Below are 21341 nucleotides of genomic sequence, written 5' to 3'. Positions count from 1 at the left end.
GTGAGTGTTACATTGGTTTTGAAATGGGAATGATCGAAATATGCACCATGCATCCAACATTACTTCTTCTGACTCCTTATACTTAATTAACTAACTAAGAGTACTCACATCTTCAGTGTTCATGGTGATCACAGTGCAGGAAATTGTTAAGAGATGGAGAAAGCTACAAGAAGACGAGGAATAGACCTGGAAAATCTGGTGAAGACGTAAGGGGGATCAGGAAGGCTCAACAGCAACAAAGCCGGTTTCGTGCATTAAGAGAAGAAGAGTTGCAAGGCCCACCATCACGCACTAGGGCTAGCCTCAAGAGAAGACTCCATGAATCTTCTTCATCAACAAAACTCCAGGTTATACATTATAACTTATGTAACATCGATCACTGTGTTTGTGTGTTAAGTTTCTTGGGTACTTATAACTTCTCATATACCCTTAATTTAGAAATCCCATTTTGATATTCAGGTAGAAAAGAAACTAAATCAAGAAGATGGGTCAAGAAATGTTGGTAAGTTGATTATATATGGACGTTTTTCTTTACATTCCTAACATGATGACATGACATTTGAAAATAAAATTGATTCATCTTGTTTCTTGTTTATGTTTTGATATATATAAGATAAAACACACATCGAAGAGCCTGAAGAGAATGCCCGTGCATCCAACAATGGTGAGCTTCGTTTTTATTTTCTGCATGGAGTTTGGGAATTAGAAATTATTTAAAATTTGGTTTTGTTGAAATCTAATTAGATGAGCCAATGGGTGCACCATCCATCAATCAATCGTTGCCTGATAAACACACATTAGAGCACATTATCGACATATTGCAAAGGTTCGTTAATTAGTTATTCCTTTTAATTCTACCATCATTTTTATAATTTCAAGTTCTTAATCTTGGATGATTTTGATGTCAGGAAGGATATATATGAAATATTTGCTGAACCAGTTGACCCTGAAGAGGTTTGTGCTTTTTTAGTCATGGGTTAATTTGTTTAAACCTTATATAATAATATAATATATATACCCCTTGATTTTGAAATCATTTGAACCTTTAAGGTTGATGACTACTATGAAATCATCGAGGAACCAATGGACTTTGGAACCATGAGAGCTAAACTTCATGAAGGAATGTATACTTCCGTCCAGCAATTTGAGGTAATTTTTAATTTCTTACTTAATATATACCTTGTTTATACATTTGTTAATTAATCTCTACTAATTTCTTGTCTGGAAATTAACGATCATACAGCATGATGTATTTCTGATATCAGGAAATGCGATGCATTTTAATTCTTCTGGTACCATTTTCTTTAGACAGGTATACATATATATATTTACATGTATAGATGCATACGATGATGACAATAACATCCAAAAACTCTCATTTTATATATTAATACAGGCTCATGCAATACATAAACTAGCGAAGAGGGTTTTCCATGTCCTGAGAACCAATCCAGAAAACTTTGAGTCGGAATTCTCAGGGACAAGGCGAAGATCTTGCAGGAGATCCCAGGATGAGTTCAACGGCAAATCATCCTCAAAAACTTCGGAAAATACTAGTATACATATAATCATATTCCCACGTAATTAATCCTAGAATTAATTATTGTTAGTCGAAATAACTTACAGCATTTCTATATTACATGCACAGGAGGCAGTCGAGATGGTAAGAGATGTGATTCCATTGAAGCAGATCGACGATCCACTTACAAACCCCACCTGGACTCGATCAACGAAGACAAGTTTCCAAAATCCTTAGTCTATGTAAGTTGATCACACAAGTTCCTGTTGATGATCGTTATATTATTATAAGCTGAAGTGATCATATATGTAGACTTTTTGCAGTCAAACCACCACCAGGCGGAGCATAGCTACCGGAAAAGCCTAATGCAGTTTGTGAAAGACTTAGGTCCGACTGCCCAAATGGTGGCCAAACGAAAGCTCCAGAGCTTGTTTGGAGATATTGATGCCTCCGTCTCTCATGATCATCAAGCAACAAGACAAGATCCTCAAATCCCATTTGGTCAAACAAAGAATTGGATCTTGTTTGGTTCTTGTCATTCTGTCTTGAATGATGGAAAACAAGATTCCTCGATGAAAACAGACACTCAGAATCGAATCATGAGTAGAGATCAAGATTCCTCTTTCTTGAGTACTTCTCATGTTCTAAGGACGACAAATAATAGAGATTGCGATGAAAGCATGTCGACAAGGGGGTTATTCAACGGGCCGTTGATGCCTCACGCGCCGTTGGATTTAGGGTTCTTGAAATCAAAGATGCGTGGGGAAGATGAATGGCGAAGGAGAATTTAATCGTGTAGAAGAAACGTCCCCTGTTGCTAATTGCCATAATTGATATTTAATGATTTGACTATCTAAAATCCAGTTGTAGTAGCGTTATTTCTTTTCAATACAATCTGTGAATGATGCGTGTAGGGGTGTAAAATATATATTCCAAAGGTTTTAAATGGTGGCCTCCAACTATGAAACCTTGCTTAAGAAGATAACATTTTTTAAAGATTAGATTTAATTCAGTAAACAAAAGCAATATACATTTCGCCCTTTTCAATGTGTATATAAAAAAAGTTAAAAAAAAAAACATTACCATCAAAGGTACATCCATAAAAAGAAATCCAATTGTTTATAGTTTATAAATTCAAACATTTGTAACCTTAATCATATAAACATATGTGCAGATGGCTATTCATCAGGAGGCCACAAATTGCAAAAGAATATGTTTTAGTTATTATTTGTTATTATTATTAGTTGTAAAAAGTTGCATACTTTGATAATATTTTAACAACTGACAATATGATTTATGTATAAAATATAAATATTAAATACTTTTCAAAATATGGTTTGCGTTGAAAAATAAAAAATGTAAATTGGTTACTTGAAACTTAAAAAGACGCGTTGTTGAGTGTGGGTGATGCTTTTGAAAACCACTGCTTTTAGTTTTATCATTCTCTCGGATCCGCTCGCCGTCGTATCTTCAACGGTGGCGGTGGCGGTGTTTGCCCGGCGGTCAACTTCCTGTTAAAATCTTCTTTGTTATTCTGTCAATCTTAGATGGCGTACCGTAGAAAGCAGGGGATTTCTAGGGCTTCCACCTTCAATGAAGAGATTCTCCATTCTCCCAGCAACCGCGACACGACCACCATCACTTCTTCCGCTGCTCCGTCCTCATCACTTGCTGCTCAAGCGATCAGAGCATCCGCCGCTCATCGAGATTCTTCTCTCTCCTCCGCTTACGCCAACTCTACTTCCCACTCCTCTTCTAAAGACCGATCCAAGGTTGTCTGATTTGATCTTCTACTCTCTTACTTAAATAATCATGTGTAAACTGAGAAACCTCATAACAAACTTCGATTTCATTTTTTTCTTTTAGTCATTCAATTCCTTTTCTGCTATTTTGCCTTTTGTTTTAGCACCTTCGATTGGATCCGCTTACAATTGTTAGTATCAGACACGTTTCTGGCTTCAAAAATCTAAATACTTGATGTATAGCATAATCTGAAACGGGTCCAATGAAAGAACACCAATATACTAGTAAACAATATAGTTCTGACTTAACTCTTAAGGCATTTGTTTTGCTTATCAGAAGGTGTATTGCTAATTCTAATATAATGCTCTGTTACTAATTTAGTCATTTTACTTGGAAGATCTCTTCTTCAATCTTAGATTTTGGTTGGTAGTTATGTTAAGAACAACTGAAAACACACACTTCAGTTAGCAGATTAGAGAATGAATAGCATCCTTCTTTCTGCTAATAAGATGGTATACCTGGTAATGCAATGCAGGGCTCTGCTACCTATGACTATACATCAATGGGAAGCACAAATGAACCAGGGGGATTTTGGGGTGTTTTAGCAAGGAAGGCTAAATCAATCCTTGATGATGATAATGACTCTACTAAACGTTTTAATCCTCCTATTGGCAGTGTGAAGCCAGAAACAGTCTCAACAAGCAACCAGGTAGATATCAACTTTCACAATGCAAATCAAAAGCATCATTTATTTGTTGTTTGACAATTGACACTACCATCTTGATATTTCCATATATGATGTTTAACACTCAGGTTGAGCATCGTTATGAGTCTTTTGAGAACTCCAGAAAATTGGATAATCCAAGATTAAGGAAGGGATTGGATAAACTCACATCTTCACTTAATCAGATTGGTGACTCAATTGGAAATGCCTTTGAGGTAATTAGCATTAACTGATATTTTCAATTTCTATTTTCACCTTCTCCTTTAGCTTTGGTTGCTTTGATTTTGTCAATTGAAAAGATCATAGAAACATAAATGATGTATTCTTACTTACATTTATTATCAGGAAGGGCGTACAATTGTGGACAAGAAAACACATGGCATCATCCAAGAAACACGCAAACTGCAGAACAGGAGAAAAGGAATGAATGATGACCCAAATCAGAACCAGAATCAGAATTTGAATCGGAATCAGGTCCCTGGAATGGAATCCACACAACAACAACAACAACAGACAAACCAAGATTTTCAAATCAAGGCATCACGCGACGTAAGGTGGCAAATGTGTAATTAGTAAATTACATATATGTGGTTGACATTAGTCTCGGTCTCAGTCCAAACATAGTACAACCTGTTCTGTCATATCCTAACAAACGTGGTCTCAACTTTTTAGTAGTAAGAATTGTGTGTTATGTGTGACAGGTGGCGATTGCAACAGCTGCAAAGGCAAAACTACTTCTTCGGGAGCTGAAAACCATAAAAGCTGATCTGGCATTTGCAAAAGAAAGAAGTAGTCAACTTGAAGAAGAAAACAAAATGCTAAGAGAGGCTCTTGAAAAGGGAGATCACCCTGCAGACGATGACATGGCATGTATTCATTTTCATTTATCTTTTGAAGTTTGAAACAACTTTAACATACATATTAATTTGTGATTCTATATGTTGCGATATTTTGAATGATCAGATACGTGAACAACTTGAGTCACTTTTAGCAGAAAAGGCGCGATTGGCTAATGAAAATTCAGTATATGCACGTGAGAATAGATTCTTGAGAGAAATTGTTGAATATCATCAACTAACAATGCAAGATGTTGTGTATTTGGATGAAGGCATTGAAGAGGTTACACCTGTAATTATAACTACCTCGGGTGGGGGTGGGATTTCTTCTAGAAGGTTAACTGCCTCACCTCCATCAACTCCATCCCCACATCTCAAGAGAACTTTCTCAGAACCCTCATTAGATTCTTCATCATGAAATGATGTTTAGTTGTAGTTAAATGTGGTTGATTGATTGATTGATTTGTTGTGTTTGTGTATTGTGTGTATTGTTGTTTGGGTGATTGATTGTTTATTCTTGTATGGTTTTGTAAGTAGGGTGGGTGGGTGGGTATTCTTGTTGGTGTGAATGTGAACAATAACAGAAAGATTGGATTTTTTGCGAAATAAATAATTTGGTATATTGTAGATTAAAGTTTCTTCAAGGATTAACGTCAACAATGGCTTTAAAATGATTCTTCTTATTTCTTGAAGATAAAAGCCAACAATAGAGAGAACAAGGACAAAATAATGAGAGGTATACTCTAGAAAGGGGAAACGAAAAGTAAGAAGTAAAAGCAAAAGCTCAACGTAATAAAGAGTTGTCAATACAACTTTTGACATTTTACATATTTACACAAGTGGCCCTTTGACTTGTAACACAAACCAAAAATATATCCACCTTGACATACAATTAAGTCCATCCAAACTTTCTATCAACATGCCGAGTGGGACGTTTAGGGTGTGTTTGGTTGTGAAATTTTTTTCAGTTTTCTAGGAAAATTTTCCAAAAAAAAAAATAGAAATTTTGAAAACATGTTTGGTTCATTTAGTTTTTTAAAATTTTCCAATAAAATGAAAATTTCAAGTTTTCCAAATTGTATGTAAATTAGAAAAGTGATTTTTTACAGTTACTCAAAGTTTTCCAAATTTTTAAGTTGAAAAATGAAAACTTCTCCGGTTTCAACCAAACGCGTTTTCTAAAATTTTCATTGAAAATTGAAAATTAAAACTCAAGTCTATTTTCTGAAAACATTTTCTTAGAAAATGAAAACAGATTTCCACAACCAAACGTACTCTTAATAGCTCTTTCAACTACAAGGCCCTTGCCTCCCCCATCATTCGTGTCGTCACAAGTCGCCGGCTACTACCTAAGCTAGTGTTTTGCTATGGGCTAGCAAAATTCTCATTGAACCGAACCGACGTGGAACCAAATACTTAATTTGATTATGTTCTCATTCCTTCATTTCTATAAATTTGTTTTTCGGTTCCGATTTGGTTTGGTTTGGTTTTGGATAACTTGAAGTGAACAAAATACTTGTTAGAACCATACCGATTGGGAACCGAATATGTAATTTGGTTAAGCTCTCGGTTCCTCCATATCCATAAATTTGGTTCTCAGTTTTTTAGTTCCGGTTCAACGTGATTTAATTCCGAAACCAAGCTCACTCCTACCATCCACATTTTCCGAGATACCTGAAGAACCCTCTCACTAGAACATAGACGTTCTTAAGTGACATAATTGTGTCCTCTCCAAACTAGCCTCTTTTATGTAAAACTCTGATTTTGGTAAGTTTTCTTTTTCCCCTCAACTTGAAACGATCCAAAAATACTACCCAAAAATTTCGACTTTTATTATATCAAAAACCACGAAACTGAGTATCACATAATAAAAACCATAATAAAATACTGTGAGAATAACTGTATCACAACTGTATCCAAACATATCACGAAACTGAATCAACTCCCAGGATAAAGCTAAAGCTGTGGCGTGTGCGATGCCATCAACCCGAGCTCTTCCCTTTGCATGCGGAAGTACCTGAAACCAAAACTGAAACTGTAAGCACGAAGCTTAGTGAGCTCCCCCAAACTACCACATACCATATAAACATATAAAGCATATACTGGGGCCTTGCCCCCTCCATCGAACCGAAGTCCAAAGCTGACTGCCTGGGACCTTGTCCCCTACATCGGACCGAAGACCGAAGCTGACTGGCCGGGACCTTGTCCCCTACATCGAACCGAAGTCCGAAGCTGACTGACTGGGACCTTGTCCCCTACATCGGACCGAAGTCCGAAGCTGACTGACTGGGACCTTGTCCCTTACATCGAACCGAAGTTCGAAGTTGACTGACTGAACACAGCATATCATAACCTAGCAACTAGCATAAGCACACAAATCCTGTCTGAGCCACGGAGGCGTCAAAAACACTAACTACTGCATTGGACCGAAGTCCAGAAACTACGGCTAACTGAACGGGACGACATTGTGGCCTTAGACCCGTTCCTACTGGAAGGAAACTCACCTGATACTGCTGAACTGCTGTTGCTAATCCCTTTGACCGCTACCTGACCTCTGTGTTTGAACTGTTGCTCCACTAGCTCCTCGAGCTACCAATATCAATATAACACTTAGTCTAACTGACCTCCAATGGTCAACTAAGTCAACTCTTGCCAATGCCAAAGTCCTGGTCACAGTCCACCTTCCAGGCCAACCCTAATCGCCGAGTCACCATACTGACTCGCCGAGTTCATATACTTAGAGTTATTCCTGTTCGCGACTCGACTCGCCGAGTCAGCCACTGACTCGTCGAGTCTACTGATTCCCGAGTCTTGTCCTATCCAACTCACTGAGTCCTGGCTCGACTCGCTGACTCGAGTCTTAACTCGAAGGGTTTGGGACCACGCGACCTGACTCGTCGAGTCCAAGAACAGAATCGCCGAGCACAAGGCAATCTCCAACCAAATCGCCGAGTTGTTCATCCAACTTGCCGAGTTCATGCCCATCTTCATCCAACTCGACGAGCTGTTCATCCCACTCGTCGAGTTCCTCCTCATCTTCAAGCTACTCGCCGAGTCCACTCGAAGGACTCGCCGAGTCCATTCGGTTCTATATACATGCAGAGGACTTTTGAGTCATGCATGGACTCCAAACTGTAGATCCACTCTTCTAAGGTCTATTCCTTACGTAAAGTGGCAAACTTTACGTGTGGCTGAGGAGATCTAGGCTCAAAACACTATAAACTAGGGTTTAAGACAAAGGGGCTCAACAATCAACCCAACAACTGATGCTTTATGAGTCTCTAGGCCAAGATACACTTAGATCTGAAGTAGCAACTTCAGATCTGAGCTTCCAACTCGAAATGGGTCTTAATCAACCATAAAACCCCCAAAACTCATAACAAAATAGATCTCGATGCAAGGAAGGGAAAATGGCAACTTAATACCTCCAAGAAGAACACAAACTGAAGTAGATCTCGGATCTACACCTCTCCTTTGAAGCCACCTTCCTGATCTTCAAGTCCCTTCCAAGATTTCCTTCCCCCAAAGCTATTTCTCTCAAATGATGGAGGCTCCCACGAATCTAGGGTTTACAGTTTCTCTAGGATGATATGGAGGCTGAGGGAGGGACATAACTCCCTTTTATATAGGATACAACTCCCAGAATTAGGGTTTTCCTCGCACAGACCAGACTCGCCGAGTCTCCTTGGTCGACTCGCCGAGTCGGTCACTTACTCCCCGACCCGGATCCCGCTCGGACTCGCCGAGTCCCTCCTTAGACTCGCCGAGTCGACCCCTAAACTTAGGGTTTTATTTCCTTTCTTGGTCTTCGAAACATTGGGTGTTACACAACTTTTGAATTTTTGCATTTTGGCCCTTACAGCTAGTACGTGGGGCGTACCCATATGGTACACTTAGCGTACTAGCCAGGAATGGATCGGGACTTCAGGGGGTACGCTCCCGTACACGTGGATTCATAAAAAACCCTAATATAGGTTGTTACACCCTATAAATTCATCCTTAAATATTAGACTTGGCCTCATTTCATGTCCCTCGCCTTCCAGAAAACCCTAAATGTCCCTCTTAGCCTCCCATCTTGCATCTTGAGCTTTTGGAGTAAAAGTTTGTGTGTTTTAGTCCATGCTTGAAGAACCCTAGAAGGAAGTGAAGTCCATAGCTTGGTGGGATATTGGAGATCCATAACCTCTACCTATTTTGCAAGGATTTTGAGGTATCAAGTTCTTATCTTGAATACTAGTTGCTTAGATCTCTTTTGGGGTCAATTTGTTATGTTTTAAGCCATGATTGGGTGGAAGATTTGGTTTAGGTTGTCCCAAAGACTTGTCCTTTTAGATCTAGGCTTTCCTTGGCCCCCTCATGCATAAAGGTGTCATCTTTATGAAGTTAAGAGTCTCATGCAAGCATTAAGTCATTAATTAAACCCTTTTTGAGTTATAGAGCCTTGTTTAGACTTGCATGGATGTAAAGTTAGCAACTTTACGTGTTTTCTTAACTCATTAAGGCTAGATCTTTGTTTTGGGGTGTTATCTTAAGGTATTAAGAACTTAATGGGAGATTGGGATTAGCAGGGGAGTACGTTGGGTGTACCAGTTGGTACGCACAACGTACAAGCCTCATAGCGTGTCCGTACTCAGTCTGTGGGCTTGCGGTTTGGGCTTTTCGAGTAGGATGCCTTTTTGGGCTTAGATACTTGGATTCTCGTTGGGCTTCTTGATATGAGTGTTTTTGGGATGATTGGAAAATTGGACCTTAGGATAAAGCCTAATAAGAAGTTGAGCCAAATTTGGAAATTTGGGCCAATTATGGGTCTTGAAGTAAGTTGGGCCTTTTTGGATCAAAGACTTGGACTTAGTCCTTGGCCCAATTAGGAAAAAGGGTAAAATGGACAATTACCCTGTGTTTGGGTTCTTAGTCAAGAATGGTATCCCAATGATGTAACGACAAAAAATTTCAACAAAATTTAAACTTTTCAAAAACATCCCAAGTCATTAAGTTATTACAAAAAGGTTTTCAATACATTTATTATCAGAGTATTCCCAGGTCCATATCATAAAACATAAACACGAGGAGCGGTACGATCACGCCTTTGCCTTGCCACGGTCTCCTGAAGAACCTGAAAAACATTAAATCGCAACTGTAAGCCCGAAAGCTTAGTGAGATACCCCCAAAATACCAACCACATATACCATACACATAACATGCTATATATCATATCGAATCACAGAACAGCCATGCATATCGGGTCTACTGTGGGACTGGTCCGCCGTGTCGGGCCTTCAGTCCACCTGGTCCACCCTTCGAGTCTAGTCATGTCCCTCGAGTCTGCAGTGTGGTTGGTCCGCCCGCACCGGGCCTTCAACCTACCTGGTCCACTCTCTGAGTCTACAGTATGACTGGTCCGCCCGCATCGTGCCTTCAGTCGGCCTGGTCCACTCTCCGAGCCTCGGCACGTCTAGTCTGCCCTCGTGGGGCCTACAGCCTATTCGGACCGCTTGCTGGGCCTTCGGAACAACCGGTCCGCCCTGGGTATATTGGCCTACAGCACAAAGCAGGACCCGCCTCAACCCAACTCCAGTCCAAACAACCATGTGCACATAAACATACAATCACATAACAATTCATATTCAGTCAAACCGATATAGCAGATCACGTAACACAACATACTCTAACAGGATACCGACCTAACCGGTCACTAGCATAGCATCATCCTATATACCAGGATACCGACCTTAACCAGGTCTCTAACGAATACCATCCTAACTACCCGGATGCAAACATATCAAAGCAATAACATACCAACAGATACCCGGATCTTAATCCGATAAAGGGCCGACCTTGGTGCCTTAGACCCTGTTGATATAGTGAGGATAACTCACCTCGCAACTGCTGACTGAAAAGATAGATCACGCTGCTCCAACCTCCGACACGAACTCCACAACTGACAATACCAAAAGACTGAGCTCAATAAATACCAATAATTACCAAAATACCCCTGAAAGTCAACTGGTCAACTCTTAGCCACAGTCAAAGTCAAAGTCAACCTCCTGACTGGCTCTACTCGCCGAGTCAGCCCGATGACTCGCCGAGTCTCTCAACTCTGAAAATCCCATCTCAACTCACTGAGTCATCCCTTGACTCACCGATTCTTAGCATAACCAGAAAAGGCTAGGACCTCAAGATTAGACTCGCCGAGTCCAAGAACAGACTTGCTGAGTCTACGACTATCTTCAACCTACTCGCCAAGTTGTTCTTACAACTCGCCGAGTTCCAGGCCATCTTCATCCAACTCACCGAGTTGTTCTTCCAACTCGCTGAGTTCCAGCTTTTCTTCAAGAAACTCGTCGAGTACCATCGGGTCTGAATCCATACAGAGGCTTTCCAAGCCATGTAGATGATCCAAACCATAGATCTACCCCCCCCCCCCTAAGGCCATCCATCACATAAAGCGGCAATCTTTACGTGAATCCAAGGAGATCTAGGCATTTTCACTCTAGGGTTTGGGTTTGGGACAAGATAGCTCCATCAATCTCTCAAAAACAGGGACCTTTACGCATTCTAACCATTCTCCATTCCAGTATGAGGTAGCAACCTCAGATCTAACCTCTATACTCCAATACATCAAAAGATATGATCTCTCACACCTCCAAAAATGATGGATCTAGATAATAGCAGCTCAAACAATGAAATAATACCTCAAAAGGAAGCTCCAAGAGAAGGTTAATCCGAATCCTTGCAAAGCCCTTTGATCCAAGTCTCTTCTCCTTCAAGATTTCTTCAACAATCACTTCCCCAAGCTCCAATTGCACTCAAATCCTCCACAATCACGTATTTAGGGTTTCTGGACTTCAAGGGAGATCAAAAAGGCTGCGGAGAGGATATAATGTCCCTTAAATAGGGCTCATCCTCCGGATTTAGGGTTTTCTCCACTCAGCACCTACTCGCCGAGTCCATCTTTGGACTCGCCGAGTAGGCCACTTAACACGCGACCAAAGTTACGACCCTACTCGTCGAGTCCACCTATGGACTCGCCGAGTTGCCTTTATACACAATTTCACTTTTATCCCTTCAACTCTACTCTTGATATTTCGGGATGTTACAAATGGTTAATTGGGTGTTTGTTTATTGTGATAGTTCATGATTTTCCAGGAGTCAACAATCAGGGATTTTAGTGCAACTAGACATTTGAGAGGTGAGTTTTCCTCACTATACTTTTGAGTCGAAAGCACCGAGGCTAACCCCTTTGGATAGTTATCTTGATTATTGTATGATTGAGTGTTTTAGTGATCTTTTAGATCTAAATCCTGGTAGATAGGATGTTGTTATGCTTATTGATCTGAATGGTCTGTGTTTGACTGTTGATTGATTATATGTTATAAGTTATGTATATGTCGACATGAGTGTGTGGTTGGGTTGAGGCGGTCCTGCTTTATGTTGAAGGACAACGGACCCAGGGCAAACCAGATAGACTGAAGTCCTGTAAGGCAGACCAGTCAAGCCGAAGGCCTGGAGAACGGTCCAGACAGGCTGAAGGCTCGGTGTGGCGGTCCAGACATGTTGATGGTTCTGTATGCACGCTTCTTCCTTAAGCTTCCTTTCTTTTCTTCGATCCTTCAAAACATCAAAATGTAATCTTATCACATCATGTATTAAGAATAAAAAATAGGAACTTATAGAGTTAGTTAATGGATTTTACCTGAAGTAGAGCCATACGTCTTGACTCTCCCATCTCTTAGATCTCTCAGGTAAACAGGGCAGCTTCATCTCCAATGCCCCTTCTCTTGGCAATAAAAGCAAATGGACTCCCTTGGCACATTACATGGGATAATCTCATGCTTAGTCCTTTCTGGACTTTCAATGTTTCCAGTGTCCAATGAAGTATGGGAGTTTGATCGACCAATCAAGTTTGCTTGACCATTGAGCCAAATCATCGTTGATTCAATAGCAATAAGCAAATAGGTCAAATCAATGAGGGTCACGTCATGAACCATCGTATAGTACTCTCTTACGAACTCACTATACGAATCCGGAAGTGACTAAAGAACCCAGTCAACAGCCAATATCTCTGAGATATCGACACCCAACATCATTAACCTATCAATGTGTGACTTTATCTTTAAGACGTGTGCACACACATGTTTCCCATCTTCGTGTTTACTTGCCAAAAGGGCTTGATTAAGCTTGAACTTTTTCAAGCCTTTAAACGTGTGGGTCAGGGAGAACAATTGGAGGAGGTGGAGGAAGTGAAGCATGACTTTCATTTCCTTGATCATATATTGGAACGTCATCTTCATTTGGAAAGCTTGTTCCAAAGGATTTGAGAAGACCATTGTAAGATTCAGACATCTACAAAACTAGAGAAAATTCAAGTTAAGTTGATCGAGTCCTTAATAAAACACCAAAATGAGTTATTAAAGCTAGGATCCAACAAAATACGCTACAACCTAGAAGAGGGATGTCGTAATTTAGTTGCAGAATATTTGAAGGTAGGTAAATTACGATTTACCAATTTCCACCATGAAAAATGAAAAGGAAATTTAAGTTTTAAATGAATTGAAACTCCTAGATCTTTTGAGATTCATTGAACTTTTCAATGACATGTTTAATCTCGATTATGCCCTTCAAGTTTTGCGACTGGGATGCCGAGGATCACAAACAAGGTGTGAATAACCATGCGAATCTACGTGGTGCACTCAATGCTACTATCACCTAATCAATTTGTCGGTTAGTCACACATGCTTCATTGATCTATGACAATCATCGAGCCACCCTTCGCCACCAATGCCAACCCCAAATTAGTGTGCCGGTTAACCACACACGCTCCACTAACGTCTCGGCAAGGGTGCAAGGTGTCATTCCGTGGATTAGCATACAATTTCACATTTTGCCTAAAGTAACTATGATTTGGGAAATTGAAAAAGCATTTGGTTACTGTGTACTTCATTATACTTATAATGGAAGGTTTCATCCTATCCTACCCATTCGGCTAACAACCCTCCACTAGTCAAGAGTGCAATGGGTAAGAGTGGATACCAATTCAATCGCCATTTTATAGGCAATTTTCTTAAACACCCCTTATAGACCAACTTCGTGAATGAAGCCTACTAACGGTAAGATTAATTTTTATCTCATATATATATATATATATATATATATATATATATATATATATATATATATATATAATATTAATCTTTTAATGTTATATATAATATAGGGTGTATTTTACACTTTTAAAATACTAGGTAGTCTAATTTAATAAATTATATTTTTTAATTTAATTAAATTTAAACCAAAACTTTATGGGTTTATTAAATCTCTTTTAATTATACACCTTAATTAATTAATAAAACCACAAGGGTGTAATTTGAACTTTTCAAAATACTTGGGTTTTAGAATTTAAAATTTTCAAATTAAGACTTTTAATTAAATTTTAAAATCCAAAACTTAAGGGCAAGTTTTGAAACTTTTCAAAACATTAGGGTTTAACTTATTTAAATTTCAAAAACAAAACTTTTAAGTTCAAATTTAAACTATAAAACCTAAAGGGAGTAATTTGAAACTTTTCAAACTTTATCAAGAACATTCTAGATCAAAAATTCAAATAAGGCAATTAACCATTAATTGGTGGTTATCTAATTTTGACCTAGTCCAATTTCTTGCAAGATAATTCACAAAATAATTCAAATAATTAAATTTAATCATATAAGGAAGTAATTATTCAATTAATATGAAGATATCTTTTTGTTTTGGCAAGGATAATCACCCAATATCATAAAAATCCGATTTTTATCAATCAAAAAACGTTTTGGTAATTATCCCACAACAAAAAAGGCAAGAAAATTGTGAAATATCAGACTCCCTGACTCGTCGAGTCAGCACTGGACTCGTTTAGTACCCAGTGGACTCGGCGAGTTCAATCATGGACTCAGCGAGTCCAGCCCCAAAAAGTCAAAAATTTATATTTTTCATTCAAATAAGCATCAAATTCACTAACAAACATCCCTAGGCTCTGATACCGCTGATGGGTTTCGAGAAATACATCATTCATATGGTGTACATGGAAACCCTAATAACTTTTGGATCTAGTTTGTCTAATGAACATACAATTGAATATCCAAAGCTATAAACCCTAGATCTAGCATACAATTAATCATATTAACATAAAATAGGGTTTGGATCTGATCTTTGATTGTTATATAGCAATAACAACCAATCCTTAGCTTCAAAAAGCTTAGTGCCTCAAGTGTTGCACCTCTAATGGAGTCACAAACACCACTAAGAAACAAGATGAAGAAGATAAAAGAGGGGAGGCACCAAAATGGCTGGAAACCCTAAAAGAAGTATTCACCACGTTTTTGGGGCCATAAGGTTTCCTTATATATGCTGGCTATTAGGGTTTACAACTAGGAAACCCTAATCTGACTGCTTAAGCCCTAAGCAGCCTATGGACCATTCCAGAAGGCCCTTGAACGATTTCTTTATGGACCTCCATATCGAATTCGTCCATTGCCATCTAATGGATCCTAAGCCCAACTTTGTAACTCTCTTATAATTACAATATTAGTCTCATTAATTTAATTAATCTCTTTTAGTCACAAAATTAATTCTTCATTAACTCTTGACTAATATTAATTAAACAATATGATTTCTCCTTTAATATATTATTCTTATAATATATTAATAAATCATAATTAAACCTTTCTCTACTTAATTCATCCTACATATTGCTATGGTGAAGGCAACCCAAAAAGGACCATGCTCATAATCGGGTTAAGTACATACCAAAATAGTTATGGACTTAGAAACTAATCCAACAAGGTTGAGGGTATGTGGCAGGATAACTGGAAGCTTGAGAGGATCAGGGGCAAGAACACCCGATTTGTGCAGGATAATCAAGGATTATTGACCCGATGCGGTCGGGTATGGGTTTCGATGTCTGATGGAATCAGACAGATGGTTCTGGAGGAGGCTCACAAGTCTCACTTCTCTATTCACCCGGAGGCCACAACGATGTACCAGGATTTGAGTATGAGTTACTGGTGGTCGTGCATGAAGCGAGAAATTGCTTAGTATGTCGAGAGGTGCTTGGTATGCATGATGGTCAAGGCCGAGTATCAGAGGCCGCATGGCAAGCTGCAACCCCTAGAGATTCCCATATGGAAATAGGAACAGATCACGTTGGAATTCATTACCAAGTTTCCGAGTACGACGAAGGGATTTGATGCTGTATGGGTCATCGTGGATCGATTGACCAGGAGTGCCCATTTTCGGCCTATTCGGGAGAGCTCATCGGCCGAGAATCTGGCCGGCGTGTATGTTCGTAAGATCGTTGCTCACCATGGAGTTCTGGTCTATATTGTTCACGACCATGATGTTAGGTTCACCTCCCGTTTCTAGTAGAAGTTCCATGAGCAGCTGGGCACGTAGCTGTATTTTAGTACAACTTATCATCCTCAGACTGACGATATGAGTGAGCGGACCATACGTATCCTCGAGGACATGTTGAGGGCCTGCATCATTGACTTAGGTGGGAGCTTGGATTCCCACCTACCCCTACCAGAGTTCGCCTACAACAACAACTATCATTCTTTTATTGGTGCTCCACCTTTCGAGTTGTTGTATGGGCGGAGATGTCATACCCCGGTCTCTTGGGGTGAGGTTGGCCACAGGGTGATAGGATAGACCGAGGTAGTTCTGAAGACTACCGAAAAGATTCAATAGATTAGGCAACAATTGCAGACTGATCATAGTTGGCAGAAGAGTTATGCTGACCGACGTTGATCTGAATTGGAGTTCCAGGTCGGCAACATGGTATTGCTGAAGGTTTCACCCTGGAAGGGTGTGATCTGCTTCAGGAAGAGGGGAAATTTAGGTCCCTGATGCATTGGACCCTTCTGGATTATTTCCAGGGTTGGCAAAGTGGCTTATAGACTGGATCTCCCGGAGGAGATCAGTCAGATTCACAACACTTTTCACATCTTCCAGTTACGGAAGTGCATAGTTGATGAGGAGGCGGTAGTGTCACTGGATGATATTCAGGTGGATGAGCGTCTGAATTATGTGGAGAGGTCTGTGGCAGTTCTGGAGTAGAAAGTGAAGGTTCTACGGAACAAGGAGGTACCTTTGGTAAAGGTACAATGGGAGCACAGGAGGGGATCTGAGTGGACTTGGGAGATGGAGGCTGAGATACGAGAGCATTACCCATATCTGTTTGCTGCAGTGGACTTCGAGAATGAAGTCTAGTTCAAGTGGGGGAGAGTTGTAACATCCCGACTCCCATGTATTAATTTAAAGTTTAAATTTCATATTTTTATAACTTAGTCGACGAGTTGGTTGCCTCCAACTCGTTGTGTAGAGATTGATCAGGCCACGTGATTTTTGGAACCTACTCGACGAGTTGGAGGACCCAACTCGACAAGTTGTAGGACCCAACTCGACGAGTCGAGGCTGTTTATGAAAACCCTAATCTTTAGGGTTTGCACCCTATTTAAAGGACCGTGATTCCTCTCGCCAGCTTCCTTACCACCTTTCACATCCAAAGAATATACCCTAATCGATCTAACCCTATTTTGAGTGTGTGTGCGTGTGAGGCTAAAACTGTGTTTTTGGTGCATTTCTTGAAGAGGTTTGAAGAGCTAGGAGCTTGGAAATAGAAGGGGCTTGTAGATCCAACATCTACATCATTTTAGCATCCATTTGAAGGTAAAAAGCCTTTACCTTGTCCTTCAATTCCTTATATCTCTTCTTATATAAGTATATAGGAATTTTGGTGCAAAATGGTGGTCATTCTTAGGTTTGAGCTTGCCACAAGGACATGACTTTAGATCTGGACTCCTCTAGGCCCTCTTTAACATAAAACCTCAAGCTTTATGAAGCTTTGGCCCTTATCCTTACCCTAAACCTCTTCCAAAGGCTAGTTTTGAGTGTTTTGGCTTCTTGAAGCCTTGCATGCACGCAAAGTTAGCAACTTTACGTGATAACTACACCCTACGAGTTTAGATCTACTATTTGGAGCCTTAGTTTCGCTTAGAAACGTCCGAATTAGAAAAGTGTTGGAGGAACTCGACGAGTTGCATTGTCAACTCGACGAGTTAGGTGAGGGTTTCCCGCTTTTCTGGATTCTGCATGAACTCGGTGAGTTATCAAGGTGACTCGACGAATTGGTTAGGGTTTTCCTGACATTCTGAATGTTGTATGAACTCGACGAGTTACTTGGTAACTTGGCGAGTTGACTGGGGTTTTCGCGACTTTATGTGTTCTAAAGGAACTCAACGAGTCTGTAAGTTGCACTCAACGATTTGGGTCAACATGGACTGTTAACCTTAACAAATTGACTTTGACTTTGACAAAGGGTTGACCAGTGTCACACCCCCAAACCAAGATAGTGGAAACGTTTGAGGGCGGATGATGTCATGTACAATATTATAACAATTGAGTAATAGTAAAGAACGCAACATAACCATCATAAATACAATTGAAAGAGTTACATCATTGTAAGTGTTACATGTTTCAAAAGTCAATTACAATATGATGACAAAATATATGTTTTGACGCCTTAGCGTCCCATCCTCAAAAGCTGACGGTTACCTGTTTTATTGGTTCCCTAAGAATACAAGTTGTTTTGAAAAAGTGTCAACAATTAAGTTGGTGAGTTCAAAAGAGTTTGTATGAGTAAATATAAACCTTTCCGTGTAAAGTAATCATGTTTATTTCCATAAAATCTAATATTTTCCATAAAATGAGTTGTAAGTTGTTTGTTCATAAAATGATAATATTTGTTCCATAAAATCCAATATTTTCTATAAAATGAATTGTAGTCTTAAATGTTCCAAGACCGGAATATATAAGTATTTTTCCATACTTAAAATAGTATATATTGTTTTATACGTATATAAAACCATTTAAATGTTTGTTAGCCCCGTAAACCAAAACGTATTGTTAATACCCCATGTGAGTTGTTATAATCATACTAGCGACTAGTTGGCATGTGACGACGTTCTTCAGGCGTCAGAATGTTATGATATTTGTCACCCCATACCTACTGGTCTAACTGTAGCTAACAGTTTAGGTGCAAGATTGTCAGTCTCGTATAGATCTATACACAAGTATCATGCTCTCCTTACAAGACATTTTGGTTATAATACAGGACTTAAGTTATGTACTTAAAAGTAAGGTGAATCCAAATGTCTCACAAATTTTGTATCAACAGGTTTACGTATGAAAAATCCACTTTTCTTGTAAATGTATCTGTTACTCTTTCTTTAGTGTTTATATAACGTAAAAATAATGATCTTTTTATATAATTATTTCTTTGTCCCAAAAGGGTAAAATAGTATGAATATTCCACAAACTACACCTATTATAGTTTGTAAATGTATGTTATGTCGAAATGAAAAACCTTCATGTTTTAACAACTTTGCATGTAAATGTTTATAATTTTTGTAGTAGCTTTATTTTACGTATTTAACATTTTCACGTAAAATGTATATAAAATATAAGAATACATAAATAACAGTTTGTATTTTAACACAATTTTCTTGTATTTTACTTGTATTCCCGCCTAAAACATAGAAAAATCTTGGAAAATGTGGGGGTATGAAGTCACTTTATGTGTATTTGTGGTATGCTAATGAGACGACGGTGAAGATCTTTAAGTTAGAACACTTAAAGGTAGTTGTATCCTAATCGTTTTTAAACACGTAATAATGTGTGTAAATTAGAATGAACTAATATGTAAATGTTGTAAAAACACTAGACTGTTAATGAAATACTTACTAAAATTCTTAAGGAATTAACTTGATGAATAAGCTCCTGGGAACGTTTGAAGATGTCACTGGGGATGTATGAACTTTAAGTTTTGAGAGAATATGGGAGGAAATTTGTTTACTGTGAAATGCCAAAGTGTTTAGAAAGGTCTTTAGCATGGGTTAAATAAGGAAAGAAAAGATAAGGTGATTGTAACACTTGTCCCAGGTATTACTTAATTTATTTAAAATCTAGGGTGTTGGTGTGTGTGGACTTGACGAGTTAGGAGTCCAACTCGTCAAGTAGAGGAAATTTCAAGGAGTGGGATCTACACTCTACTCTACGAATCGGAAGGCCGACTCGGCGAGTAGGCACTGTAATGATAAACCCTCATTTTAGGGTTTGCCCCTATATAATCTCCTTAAGGGCCTTGAGGCTGACCTCCCATCAGTCTCCAAACCCTAAGAACGTCTGTGCTAACCCCATTCGCATTCTCTTCCATTTTGTGAGCTAGTGTGGTTTTGAAGCTTAAGAAGAAGGAGCTAGTGTGAAGATCCAGCAAACCAAGCACCCATCCTTGAGCTTGACCTTCTTGTGGACTGCTGTAAGTCTTCAAGACTCGATTTTTATCACATATTATGGCTAGATATTGAGAATACTCTTCATTTACTACCCTTTTTTGATTGCATGCATAGGGTTCATAAGTTTTCAACTTTATGAATCTACGGTGCAATTTGGTCCCAAGGTGGGCTAGATCTGGCCTTTGGTCGAGTAAGGATACCATGCAAGGGTTTTAGGGCATACTTCCCTCTTTTTAGCCATTTTGACCTAGGGACATGCATGTCCATAAAGCCTCCACCTTTGGAATGTTTTGAGGACTAGAAACCTTTCTGGAAAGGAGGGATTTTAGATCCCTAGAGTTTTGGACCATATGACAAACCCTTGGAGCTTTCCAACCTTTATTAAGGACCTTAGAGAATTTGGAACGGTTCGAGAAGACAAAGTTGGAAACTTTATGCTTCTAGGCACCTTAGGGCTTCAGATCTAAGCCCTGGATTCCCTGTATTCGGTTTATAATCAACAAGCAAACAGGAAGGGGGACTCAGTGAGCTCTCCTAGCAACTCGACGAGTCGGGTTGGGTTTCCCCGTTTTTTGCATATCAAGCGTACCCAACGAGTTGATGAAACAACCCAGCGAGTTGGCTTGGGTTCGATCAGGTCTTCTGAACTTGGAAGGCACTCAACGAGTCGCTAGATGCACTCGACGAGTTGGAGTCAATATGGACCATTGTCTTTGACTAATGACCTTGGTTTTGACCAAGGTTGACCACGATTGACTTTGGAAGTAATTTTGGGTTTATGAAAAGTCTATCTTATGATGCTTATAGGAACTTGAGTTGGAGCAACACGTGGGACATATTTAGTCCTAGCATTGTCAGTTCAACATTCAAGAGAGGCGAGTCTTCTCACTATACCAATGGGTCTAAGGCACCAAGGCCGACCCATTTTATGATATGTGGTACACTAGCTGTAGCAGAGATATATGGTATGATAGTTAGCTTTGTGCTAAGTTGTATGTTAGTGATTATGTGATTCTTTCATGAAAGACCATGGGGGAGCCCATGACACTTGTATGTAAGACCATGTGGGGGAGCCCATGGCTGTCCAGCAGGAAAAGACCATAGGGGGAGCCCATGACAATTAGGTATAAGACCATGTGGGGGAGCCCATGACATCCTTATGCAGGGATATGTTTTATAGCTAATGTTATATG

General features: G+C 39.4%; 2 protein-coding genes across 3 annotated transcripts; both read left to right on the top strand.

Annotated features, from left to right (window-relative positions):
* The first annotated feature begins 1232 nt into the window (after nucleotides 1-1232).
* On the top strand, nucleotides 1233-2430 carry LOC145017538 (uncharacterized). Its single transcript, XM_078975556.1, has 4 exons — nucleotides 1233-1312; nucleotides 1397-1556; nucleotides 1649-1761; nucleotides 1843-2430. The coding sequence occupies exons 1-4, from the start codon at nucleotides 1274-1276 to the stop codon at nucleotides 2308-2310; spliced, it is 780 nt and encodes a 259-aa protein (XP_078831682.1). The 5' UTR covers nucleotides 1233-1273; the 3' UTR covers nucleotides 2311-2430.
* A 479-nt stretch (nucleotides 2431-2909) lies between these two features.
* LOC145018168 (heat-inducible transcription repressor) lies at nucleotides 2910-5344 on the top strand. Of its 2 annotated transcripts, none has more exons than XM_078976074.1 (6): nucleotides 2910-3294; nucleotides 3798-3971; nucleotides 4076-4201; nucleotides 4332-4535; nucleotides 4688-4852; nucleotides 4950-5344. In XM_078976074.1, the coding sequence occupies exons 1-6, from the start codon at nucleotides 3067-3069 to the stop codon at nucleotides 5238-5240; spliced, it is 1188 nt and encodes a 395-aa protein (XP_078832200.1). In that variant the 5' UTR covers nucleotides 2910-3066; the 3' UTR covers nucleotides 5241-5344. The 2 variants fall into 2 exon arrangements, with proteins under 2 accessions (XP_078832200.1, XP_078832201.1); XM_078976075.1 differs by having other exon boundaries at nucleotides 2911-3291.
* The last annotated feature ends 15997 nt before the right edge of the window (nucleotides 5345-21341 follow it).

Source organism: Lactuca saligna, chromosome 9 (genome assembly GCF_052625555.1).
Source record: "Lactuca saligna cultivar CGN05327 chromosome 9, ASM5262555v1, whole genome shotgun sequence".
NCBI lineage: Eukaryota > Viridiplantae > Streptophyta > Magnoliopsida > Asterales > Asteraceae > Lactuca > Lactuca saligna.
Note: the sequence above shows the minus strand (reverse complement) of the source record. Positions and strands in the feature narration are given on the sequence as shown.